General features: G+C 40.8%; 1 protein-coding gene across 1 annotated transcript in view; it reads left to right on the top strand.

Annotated features, from left to right (window-relative positions):
• Positions 1-11,634, top strand: part of LOC307269003 (protein phosphatase methylesterase 1-like) — a gene marked incomplete at both ends in the record, with an annotated part of 21,159 nt that extends 9,525 nt beyond the window's left edge. The window contains 3 exons of the mRNA XM_080051824.1: positions 1,567-1,631; positions 1,919-1,986; positions 11,583-11,634. Coding sequence (XP_079907950.1) covers positions 1,567-1,631; positions 1,919-1,986; positions 11,583-11,634 — 185 coding nt within the window. The remainder of the gene's footprint in view (positions 1-1,566; positions 1,632-1,918; positions 1,987-11,582) is intronic.
• Between the last annotated feature and the right edge of the window lie 1,262 nt (positions 11,635-12,896).

Raw genomic sequence — 12,896 nt, 5'->3', positions numbered from 1 at the left:
TGGACAAAAGCGGTCGTGTTTTTACCACGCCAGCTGTTGTTCCTGGGTGAGCATGTACCCAGCACAAAGGCATCAAGAAAAACTATATCTTAAGAATCATATATCATAAGAAGTCTTCCTGCATCCACACTATTCGCACTTTACTTTAGTATTACCATGTAATCACCTGGTCAATGATCAAATTCCTTTGTGATTTTCTCTACTTATGACATCTATTGCAGTATGTCCGTCCTGGGAGAGGGATCCCTTACTCTGTCGACTCCCTGAGATTTCTTAAATTTTTTTTTTATCCCGGTAAAGGGTTTTTACTGGGAGTTTTTTCTCAGCCGAGCTAAGGGTGTAAGGGCAAGGTATCATATTGTATCATATTGTATGTAATGTGAAGCCCACTGAGACAAATGTATTTGTGATTTTGGGCTATACAAATAAAACTGATTTTGATTTATATAAAAATAGCATTCGCTGCACTGATGGTCTCGTTTGCTGTTACATGTCAATTATGATCATCAGAGGAAAAATTAGACTGTTTCAGAAATATTTCAGAGTTCCTCGTAGCACCTTTAACGGGGCGGAGGGGAAATGAAGTTTTAGACAGACATAACACATGCAGGCAGATTATGGAGACACAGCACCGTCGTGTTATTGGGAAGATTTGACATTTCTCAGACTGTGTTTACCCGCAAACTGTGAGGGAAAGGTGAAGGACGTCCCAGGAGACAAACACACACACACACACACACACACACTCTCCCTCTCACACACACACACACACAAGCAAATACACACACACACACACTCTCCCTCACACACACACACACACACACTCTCTCTCTCACACACACACAAGCAGATACACAAACACACACATGAACACCCACAAAAACACACTCACAAAAATACACACACTCATATACACTGATTCAAACATACACACTCAGAGATACACATGCATACACACACACTCGAAAAATACACACATTCACAAATACACACACACGACCACTTACAAATACACACACACTTACAAAATACACACACACACACTCCTTGAGGCTCCTCTCTAGAGTCAGCTGCTTGTGTCAGTCAACAGCCACACTGGAAGTGACAGCCCCGCAGCGTGTTTGTGATAAATTAGCAAATAGTGTGTGAGTGTGTGTGTGTGTGTGTGAGTGAGTGTGTTTGTGAGTGTATGTGTGTGTGTGTGAGAGTGTTTGTTTGTATACCTGCGTGTATGTGTGAGACAGACAGACAGTGAGTGTGTGTGTGTGTGAGTGTATGTGTGTATACCTGCGTGTGTGTGTGAGACAGACATACAGTGTGTGTGTGTGTGTTTGAGTGAGTGAATCTGTCTATTTGTGAGTGTTTCTATATCTGTGTGTGTGTGTGTGAGTTTGTGTGTATTCTCATGTGTGTGTTTATGTGCATATCTGCGTGAGTGTGTGTGTGTGTGTGTGTGTGTGTGTGTGTGTGTGTGTGTGAGAGAGACAGACAGACAGTTCAGAGAGACAGACAGTTCAGAGAGATCAGTGTGTAGTTCACAGTGTGTCTCTCTCTTTGTGTCTCCAGGTAAATTCATGATGCAGGTGCTGCCCCCTTGTGGCCACGCAGTGCAAGAGGACAAACCAGAGAAGGTAAAAGAAACTGTCAATATCTCTGTATATCTCCTCATAACTGGAAAACTGTGTGTGTGTGTGTGTGTGTGTGTGTGTGTGTGTGTGTGTGTGTGTGTGTGTGTGTGTGTGTGTGTATTGAGATGCTGGGTTTTGGATTTCAGTGAGCTCAAAATTAAAACAATAGAACGGCCTGACATATTTCACTTTGTGTAAAAAAAAATTACTTACCATGATTAACTTTTTTCTGCCTTCGAAATGTTTGTATGTGTGTGTGTGTGTGTGTGTGTGTGTGTGTGTGTGTGTAGGTGGCTGAAGCTGTGGCCTCCTTTCTGTTGAGACACAAGTTTGCTGAAGCCAGGAAAGAAACCGGCAGGTAAGAACACACACACACACACAATGTCCTTTAGGAATTTTTACAAGAAAATATTCAATATTCAATTGACTAAAACTCTCTCTCTCTCTCTCACACACACACACACACACACACACACACACACACACACACACACACACACACACACACACACACACACACACACACACACACACACACACACACACACACACACACACACACACACACACACACACACACACACACACACACACACACACACACACACACACACACACACACACACACACACACACACACACACACACACACACACACACACACACACACACACACACACACACACACACACACACACACACATGTTGGTATATATGGTTTGGCTGGACTGTTTCTCCAAACCAGCCCCGGTTGTGGTATAGATGGACTACCCTTTCCAGAGGTCCTAGAGCTAAGGGAGTAAGATAAAAGCACTCAAAAAAATCTGAAAAAAAATAAGCTCACTTTAGATTTCAGATAACACCTTTACAACCTACATACACACCACCATGACAAAATTGTGGTTTATGCAGACATTTCCCTTTCTGACAAATATGTGACTTATAAGGACCTAAAAAACATTATCGGGACCATGATGTCACTTTTGAAAACGCCCCCTCATTAACATAAATACACCTGACAGCACACAGCATTATTGGGACAGTCATGAGTTGTTACATTGTTGATACATTTGAAACCTTGTAACAGTCAGAATTCAGCCTTTCACACAACACAAGTGCCATGACCATGAACACAATTAGCTTTAGTCTGCCTCTTTGTATAATGTTACACTCTAATTTTGCATTAAGCCTTTTTATTTTTATGTTTCATCCATCTAAATATGAACCTTTTTTCAAAGCCAAATAAATTGTTTAAATTATAATGATAATTTTCCATTTTTATTAGAATTAATCTTAAATGTCACAATTGTGACAAAGGTAGATTACGGCCTGTAACTGCTGGACAACATCCTATCACATAATGCAAGTGTCATGAATTTGAAAAATAATTCTCATTGCTTTAGTACTTAATCTAAAAAGACATGTTTATATCATGGTGGCTGTATAGAAAAAAACTTAAGGCATAGGAATAACGACTACACAAAATATGTCTGATTGATTGTCGGTCAAATGACATCACAGATTAATGATAATCCTCAGAGTATAAATATCACAGAGGAAGTGAGACGTGAGATGTGAATCAGATATGTTACAAATATGAAGACACACGTGAGCTTTAGTGAACAAAGTAACAATAATTCATTGAAGAACAGAAGAGACGAAAAATGTCTGCTTGTGTTTTGGCTACCCATACAACTCTTTCTACTTACAATTAGGGATGCACCAAACATTTGGCCACCGAAAATGGCAAAATAAGTCATTTTCGGTTTCGGCCCGAAACAGTTAAAAGGCCGAACAAAATTACTGAAAATTTACGAACTAAATGACACTAAGGAAATATGTTTTTAAAAGAGCTTCCTGTAAACCAGGAAATGGCAGTAAAGAGAGACGTAACCGTGTAGGCCAGTCCACGTCTGTTTGTGAGCGCGCAGCAGGAGCAGTCTGTAAGGTGCGTGCATGACAATGTCAGAGTCCAGTGTGGGAGCATTTTTTCAAACTGGATGAAACACGGCGCAGACAGTGCAATGCTTTATGCAGCATAAAGTTAAAACTCTAGTCCAAGACTGATGTTTAATCACCTTAGAAACACAAAAGCCTTGTGCGAGTGAGGGCTGCCGCGCAATTTTTTTTTTAGTTTGACAGCTAATGCTAACCGGAGATATCCTGTCCGTTAGCGCTATTGGGGGGAAAAGGCTCCTACGATCTGATTGCATTTCTCAAGCCTGAATACACAGAGCCATGTCGGCAAACTGACAGCGCGACTAAATATACTATGTCCAGTGAGCCGCCTCCCCCCGTTAGTGTCAGTCTACAGACGAAAATGTTACAATCACATAGCATGGACATCTTCTAAAGCCTCTCATTGTTATAATCAGGACTTTAATGCAAATTCTGAAGTCTGAACATTACGGTGGCAGCTGTGGTGCAGTTTTTTTAAAGCAACTCAACCTGTGTTTGAGGAGAACATGTGGGAGTTCATGTATGCAATGTTGAAATAATTGACTAAATAACAAACAAAACTGCAAAAGCCTCTTTCTTTTCGGTTTCGGTTTCGGCCAAGAATTTTCATTTCGGTGCATCCCTACTTACAATTTGGGATATTGAAGCAAAGCTTTTATGGAAAATCGGGAACTGACTTCTGAGCAAGATGCCCTGGAGCACACAAAGGCTTGCACGTTGGTGATCGGAACACAACCTGCTGCTCAACACTAGCAAAACCAAGGAGATGATCATAGACTTCAGGGAACACAAGGGGGAACCAGCCCAACTGAGCATCAATGGGGACTGTGTTCAGCGGGTGTCCTTCAAATTCACTGGGACACACATAGCCCAGGACCTCTCCTGGACTGTTTGTAGAATACGGAAGAAATCAAAATAAACACGACTACATCAGACAAAAGCGGCGCGATATAGGAAGGCTTTCATTAGCGATGCATGAAAGTCAATATCTTGCTTTGAGGACGCACATGGGTGCCACATGGTCCTGATTTTGTTGGAGATCCTATTTTCCAGATTTTTGTGCCTTCCAAATTTCGTAGTTTGTTTTTGCAAGTGTCACATGACTAGTGTGGACATATGGGTGTCACATGACTAGTGTGGACATATGGGTGTCACATGACTAGTGTGGACATATGGGTGTCCGTAAAACATGATCGCATTTTGTATTCTTTTTTTGGTCTCCTCTAAAGAGAGATGTTGCATCGTACATTAAAATGTGTCATAAGTGTCAGTTGACCGGAAAACCGAAACAGAGCCAGTTCCTCTCTGTCCAATTCCGGCATTTAGTCAACCGTTTGAACATTTCATTTTTGACTGTGTTGGTCCCCTCCCTCGTTTTCGTTCGGGTGCAATCTATTTGTTGATGGTGATGTGCCAGAGCACTAGGTATCCAGCAGCATACCCATTACGCACCATCACCACTTAATCTGTAGTGCGCGCCCTGACTCAGTTTATCTCTATATTTGGAATCCCCTTAATCTTTCAGTAAGACCAAGGTTCTAACTTTTCATCTGTTTCAGCATAAGCCTACCATGTAGCCAAGGGGCTCTTGAGAGGTTCAACGCCACGTTGGAGTCTTTTTCATCTGTTTCAGCATCAGCCTACCATGTAGCCAAGGGGCTCTTGAGAGGTTCCACGCCACGTTGGAGTCTTTACTCCGTACATACTGTACACAGTTAGATGGAGACTGGGAAGAGGGTTTACCCTGGTTGATGCTGGGGGCTAAGGAGTGAAGTCAGGAAAGTACAGGCTTTAGCGCAAACGATCTGGTGTTTGGACACAGTGCGTGGCCCTTTGGCTGTTTTGAAGGACGATTGGAAGAAGTCCGAGCCACATTAAACCAAAACAACAAACTTTCAGGCTAAATTTACTGGTTCACATGCAGTTGTTTAGCAAGTTTCAGACTAATACAGTCCTTGTGGGCTCCATCCCTCATGCAGTGGCAGAGCTTGAGGAAGATGTGTTGTCCACTACTGACAAATCCCTGTTAAACGGCAGGTTGTAGAATTAAACTCCTGTTGGTTGGAACAAGCGCAGGACTTGTATTGTTGGTGAGGACCAGTGGATTGTATAGGGGCCTAGATGCTATTTGTGTTTGGTGGACTTACTCTTAGGATGAGGTCATAATTTACCAACCTTTACCACGATTTCCATGCAAATCCTCTCCATTCTAATGTTTTCTAATTTCTAACCCTAAAGTATTATTACCCCTTGAACTTTTCCACATTTTGTCACTTAACAACCACGCACGTTAATGTATTTCATTGGGATTTTATGTGATGGACCAACACAAAGTGGGCTACGGTGTGTGTGTAAGTCCCATGACTGTGCTATGGTCTATATGGACAATGGTATGTAAGGACTTTATCCTAAAATGCTTTTCAAAGTGTAAGTCATTATAATATCTCAGTGTATGTGTGTAAAGCAGTGATCTGACTCAAATATAACTTAAGAGGTCCTTATGGTTTATAGGGTCCTGTCTCAGTGTTGGGTTGGGATTTTATGTGATGGACCAACACAAAGTGGGCTAGTGTGTGTGTGTGAAGTCCCATGACTGTGCTATGGTCTATATGGACAATGGTATGTAAGGACTTTATCCTAAAATGCTTTTCAAAGTGTAAGTCATTATAGTATCTCAGTGTATGTGTGTAAAGCAGTGATCTGACTCAAATATAACTTAGGAGGTCCTTATGGTTTAGAGGGTCCTGTCTCAGTGTTGGGTTTATAGTAGCATCACTTCGGTTTATCAGAATACATTGACCAGCTGCATTTGATCTGTATGTTTGTTGAATGTGTGGGTTTAAGTTCTTTAGTTACATATGTTGGATTGTGGACCCAGTCAAAAGTAATAATGAAATGCATGATATTTGCCTTTACATGACTAATGACAAGTTTCAGTGGATTGTTTAAAACGCTTACATAAATAGCCTTGATTCCTTTCACATAATGTTAACAGGGAACATTCTTTAAGATATATCTTCTTTTTTCACTTTTTGCGTGGTGATGAGGTATTGCCCCTGGAAAGTTCAGGGGTCACAAAGTCCCCATCCACAGCTGAAATCTTTATAAAAGAAAAGTAATTTTCAAGTCTTTCCAGAGATTCTCAATTCGATTGAGGTCTGGGCTTTGACTGGTCCATTCTGACACATGACTATGCTTTGATCTAACCATTCCATTGTAGATCTGGCTGAATGTTTAGGGTGGTTGTCATGCTGGACGCGTGTGACTTATCTTGCACATTATTTTAGTCTGTTCTGAGTCTGAAGTGTTTCCAGACAACACAATTAGTTTTACCTTTCCTCTCGACCAAAGGCTGACTATCTTCCGTCTTTTAGTAATGTTTCAAAACACCCGGCGATGCGCAACATCCCCCTCCTACTCTCTGGACCAGCCGATAGCTAAACTATCAGGTGAGGGAGGGGCCGAGTGGAGCGCACGGCTGAAAGGGTTCACTGAATTTAAAAGCCTGCATGTCACGGCGTGGGAAACAGTGATAGTTTAATAACAATTATTTTGTTTTCATGATTGAGGGAAGCTGTAATAGTAATAGAAATTGAAATTTGAGTTATTGCTACAAGAAGGATGAACTAAATTGTGCTCAATTTGAAAAGGTTTTAAATTGCTATATTTATTCTCAATCTTTATAATTTTGGCACTGGTGATTTTCCTTTGGCGCTGGATAAATCCTCTTTGGCGGGCGCCAAAAAAGTCTCTATGGAAGAAAAATCCTTGGTGCTTTTCTTCAACAGGGACTTGGAAGCTGGTCAGAGTTGATGGGAAGATGGATAGAGCCAAGTGCAGGGCAGAAAACCTGTTAGAGTCTGCAAAAGACTTGAGACTGGGGCGGAGGTTCACCTTCCAGAAGGTTAAATACCCTAAACATACAGCCAGATCTACTATGGAATGGTTTAAATCAAAGCATAGTCATGTGTCAGAATGAACCAGCCAAAGTCCAGACCTCAATCCAATTGAGAATCTCTGGAAAGCCTTAAAAATGGCTGTTCAGACGCTCTCCGCTATTTTAAAAAGAAGAATGGGCGAAAATGCCAGTCTCTAGATACTATACCCCAATAGACGTGCAGCTGTAATTGCAGCGATATGTGGTCCTATGAAGTATTGACTCAGGGGGACTGAATACTTTTGCACGCCACACTTTTCAGTTTTGTATTTATAAAAAGTATTGAAAACAAAGTATCATTTTCATTCCACTTCACAATTATGTGCCACTTTGTGTTGGTCTATCACATAAAATCCCAAGAACATAAATGTACATACGTGTGTGGTTCTTAATACTTTTGCAAGGCACTGTAACTGGGCTTTGAATAAATGAAATAATCATACTTTTGAAAAAAGAATGAGGGTAAAACTTTGCTTTGAGCAGCATTGGATAATTGTGTAAGACATATTGAAGATCATTAATGCAAACATATTAATACAATATCATCTTATACAGATTTACCTCTGTACAATCTTCAGCTGTGGATGGGGACTTTGTGACCCCTGAACTTTCCAGGGGCAATACCTCATCAAGACCACGCAAAAAGTGAAAAAAGAAGATATATCTTAAAGAATGTTCCCTGTTAACATTATGTGAAAGGAATCAAGGCTATTTATGTAAGCGTTTTAAACAATCCACTGAAACTTGTCCTTAGTCATGTAAAGGCAAATATCATGCATTTCATTATTACTTTTGACTGGGTCCACAATCCAACATATGTAACTAAAGAACTTAAACCCACACATTCAACAAACATACAGATCAAATGCAGCTGGTCAATGTATTCTGATAAACCGAAGTGATGCTACTATAAACCCAACACTGAGACAGGACCCTCTAAACCATAAGGACCTCCTAAGTTATATTTGAGTCAGATCACTGCTTTACACACATACACTGAGATATTATAATGACTTACACTTTGAAAAGCATTTTAGGATAAAGTCCTTACATACCATTGTCCATATAGACCATAGCACAGTCATGGGACTTCACACACACACCAGGGATGGAAATTAACACCCGCCACACGCCAAATGCGGGTAGATTTGCGTGCTGGCGTGTAAATTGTGTCACTTCACCCGCCACTGTGTCGGGTAATACTTTCCAGTCAGGTCCGATCTAATTTGGATATTTAATACATTCGTCATGAACATGATGACAGGGCGCTACACAGTTCAACAGTTTCTTTTTGCCTTTCTAGTCGAACTGAACTACGGCGCGATCCGCTCCGCGAGGAAATACTATCTGCGAGTTAACGTGTGGAGGCACAAGTCGACAAATCAATCGACTTACTTTGCCCCCTTTTTTTCTTCCCACAGCAGAGGTTGAGGTGCTGAAAATAAAGTGAAAACTGCGCTTTTCCTTTAAGCAGCAGAGCTGCCGCCGTTGTTACAGTATTTGCATCAAAGCCCTAATGGTAATACAAATGAGATGCTTTATTTAAACGCTGTCCGTGCTTAGAGGTGATTTTAATTGTGTCGGCTGAAACAGAAACTAACAGAGGGATTCGGCTCACATACAGTCCCTTGAGTCGCGCAGTCAGTTTGCCGACATGGCTTTGTATTTAAGGCTCGAGACATACAATCAGATCGCATACAAACAGGGAAGCCTTTCCCATCGATATCGCTAACGGGGAGAATATCCCCGGTTATTATTTGAGCCTCAAACCACTGAGTTCTTCCCCGTGCGGTGGCTCGTGCACTCACTAGTGATCTCACGGTGAAACGCTGCTTTGCTCGGACGAAGGCATCGTGTGTTTCTAGATGATTTAACGTCATAGTCTCAGACGAGCGTTTAACATTATGCTGCATCTTTTGCACTGCACTGTTTTTTATCAACAGTGAAAAAATGGTCCCACACCGGACTCTTATGTGTAGCTGATTACTTCATGCACGCACCTTGCAGAAGTGACGCTCCTGCAGCGCGCTCACGACCAGACGTGACACGGTGACATCTCCCATTAATAAAACGGCATAAGATTTCTATTTTTAAATTCGACTTGAGCGCAAGTGGAAAACCGGTCAATGTGTCGACACATGCACATCCCTAATGCATATGGAGAAAGTGATAAACAATATCAACATTTCATATCATTAACTAAAAAGAAAAAAGAAATCTAAAGGTAACTTCAATACTGTATTATAATTATTGACTAAATTATGAAAAAAAGGTGTCTGCAGGGCCAGTGAAAATATACAAGGGGCCAGTAAAACTCAGATCTATTGGCCAAGCGGGCCAGTTGGGAAAAAAAGTTGCATTGAACCCAGAGTATATATGGAGTTCAATTATACAATGTTTTGAAATAAAGATGGCGTGTATTGTGTATCATATATAGTAAGAGTGTACCATTTAATTTGCAACTCAGTTCCTTGGTAGCACCTACTAACAGTAGAAATGACTTCTGATGGAAAACATTTGTATGAAAAACACTTTCATTAGCTATTCTTACTATTGTATTGTTTAACATTAACGCATATATTAAAAAAGATATTGCGTATAAAAAGTGGCTGGTAAAAAAGATGAGTGGCTGGTAGATTTTTAAATCTACCTGCCACAGTGGCTGGTAGGCAAAAAAGTTAATTTCCATCCCTGACACACACACTAGCCTACTTTGTGTTGGTCCATCACATAAAATCCCAACCCAACACTGAGACAGGACCCTATAAACCTTAAGGACCTCCTAAGTTATATTTGAGTCAGATCACTGCTTTACACACATACACTGAGATATTATAATGACTTACACTTTGAAAAGCATTTTAGGATAAAGTCCTTACATACCATTGTCCATATAGACCATAGCACAGTCATGGGACTTCACACACACACACTAGCCCACTTTGTGTTGGTCCATCACATAAAATCCCAACCCAACACTGAGACAGGACCCTATAAACCGTAAGGACCTCCTAAGTTATATTTGAGTCAGATCACTGCTTTACACACATACACTGAGATATTATAATGACTTACACTTTGAAAAGCATTTTAGGATAAAGTCCTTACATACCATTGTCCATATAGACCATAGCACAGTCATGGGACTTACACACACACCCTAGCTCTGGGCGGACCTTTGAAGTGACGTCATGTGGGGACCGCCCACATTTTTAAACCAGCCAATCAGAAGACATCCCGCCAAATTTCGGCCGTGTGTATCAGAAATGTGTATGAAAGTGCACCTGCAGCCAAGTGTGATAGGGGGCGCAGTGAGATACACTGGGATACACAAAAATCAGGTCAAGTGGTAAATAAGGACTTTCACAGAAAATTGGAATTTATGTTAGTTAGACACTCGCAAATGCAGATACACTTTCCGAATTACGCGGACCTCGGCATAGTCCGGCTAAACCACCGAGGTCCTCGTATCCCAGGTGAGTATTCAGGTCAATTGTCCATCTATACCATGTATACCAACACACACACACACACACACACACACACACACACACACACACACACACACACACACACACACACACACACACACACACACACACACACACACACACACACACACAGGAAAATATCTGAAACTCAAATCAATGTTGTTGATTCTCTCTCCAGCTCCACCTCTTTAACACAATGAGGTCTGAAGGTGAGAAGCTTTTTAAACACCTTTATACATTTATAAAATACTTATACAACAATGTTAAAGCTGCAGTGTGTATAATTTTGGGTTTTATTTCCTAGCAGATTTTGTAGAAAGTAATTATAATATCCATAAGTACGTTTAATTTAGTGCATAATAGCTGATTTTTTTTTTAGAATTATTATTTTTTCCCTTAGAAAGGATCTCATATATGTCCATATTTCTGCATATTTTGGACCAAGGCCTAGTGCCGCCATCTTGAAAGTGTCATAGTTACTTACTTGATGATGTCATATTACACACTGCACCTTTAACATTCTCCGTTACAAGTTAACGTCCTACTTTTTCTGTTTTTTTCTTTCAGACCGGCAGAAACAGAGTCCGGATTCAACACCAGAGCAGACCGGCGTTTTTAAAACCATCCTAAACGCTTATTTATAAGATTTTTTTTTCAAATACTCGAAATTAATCAACATTTTTTTGAACAAGTAAAGTTCCATGACATTAGAAAAAATCCCCACGACATAAATTTACCGACCTTTGCTAGCTGTTGGCTATGTCTCATTAGCTAACCTTTGCTAGCTGTTGGCTATGTCTCATTAGCTAACCTTTGCTAGCTGTTGGCTATGTCTCATTAGCTACTCACTCACTAAAGGTGGACTAGTGCAGCTCAAATTGTAATACAAAGCCATACAGTAATATAATATAAATACAACAAAATGTTTGATTTCGAAGTATACGTAACGTGGGCATAATCAATGATATTTTTTAAAATGTATTGGCCATTAATTATTACAAGTAGTGAAACGTGCTAATGTTAGCTTAGCTGGGCTCAACTCACCAATGCTTCTTGTACTACTAGATGTTTGTTCGGTTACAAATAGTCCTAGATAAGCCCCTATCTCACTGGGCTGCGACTGTTTGCGACAAGTTGGGGACTGCATTCGCGAGGGAGTCTCTAAACTGTCTCCAAACGTTCGCGGAGGTCTCAATTTCCTCGCATGAGTCGCAGAGCCGTTCAAAAAAAGTGTGCAACAAATCTAGTCTCAAAATAGTCTCAGAGTGGTCGCATGTGTCTCAAACGCGTTGCAAACTCTTCTCAATTTAGTTTCCGCGAGTCAGAAAGTGCGAGCAATGTCAGACAACTTTGCGAGGGGTTGGCGACATATGAAACTAAATTGTGACTGATTTGAGACAAAAATGAGACTGACATTCCGTTCGTGCGACGCTCGCCAGACGTTCGCGAGACATAAATGCGAGCTCCCGGCAAGTGTTGGGCAGGACATTCACAAACGTGTCGTGAGGAACCAACTCAGTGAGACTGCAAGTGAAAATTGTCACTAATTCGCATATTTTGTCGCAATTTTGTGTCTCCAACTTGTCGCACACTGTCGCAGCCCAGTGAGATAGGGGCTATAGTTGGTAAAAGAATAAAATAAAAAAGTGCTTTAGTTGTCTGCGTTAGGACTTTTCTTGGATGTACTTGTTGTTAGCATTGTTTAGCGTTAGCTCCTATTTAGTTGTGTTTGTAGATTATTTTGTGTTTTCAAGATAAAGTTAAGTGATTTATTTTATGTCCTTTTTGTGTCTTTGTGTAATGTGTTTAATGGTTGTAAAAATTAGGGGGGAAAAAAGGGTAGTTAAAGCTGGGGTGGAGGATTTGTGGAGAAAATGGCAG

This window comes from Ammodytes marinus (genome assembly GCF_949987685.1).
Source record: "Ammodytes marinus genome assembly, chromosome: 23".
In the NCBI taxonomy this organism is placed as follows: Eukaryota; Metazoa; Chordata; class Actinopteri; order Uranoscopiformes; family Ammodytidae; genus Ammodytes; species Ammodytes marinus.
This window is presented reverse-complemented; position numbering and strand designations above follow the sequence as displayed.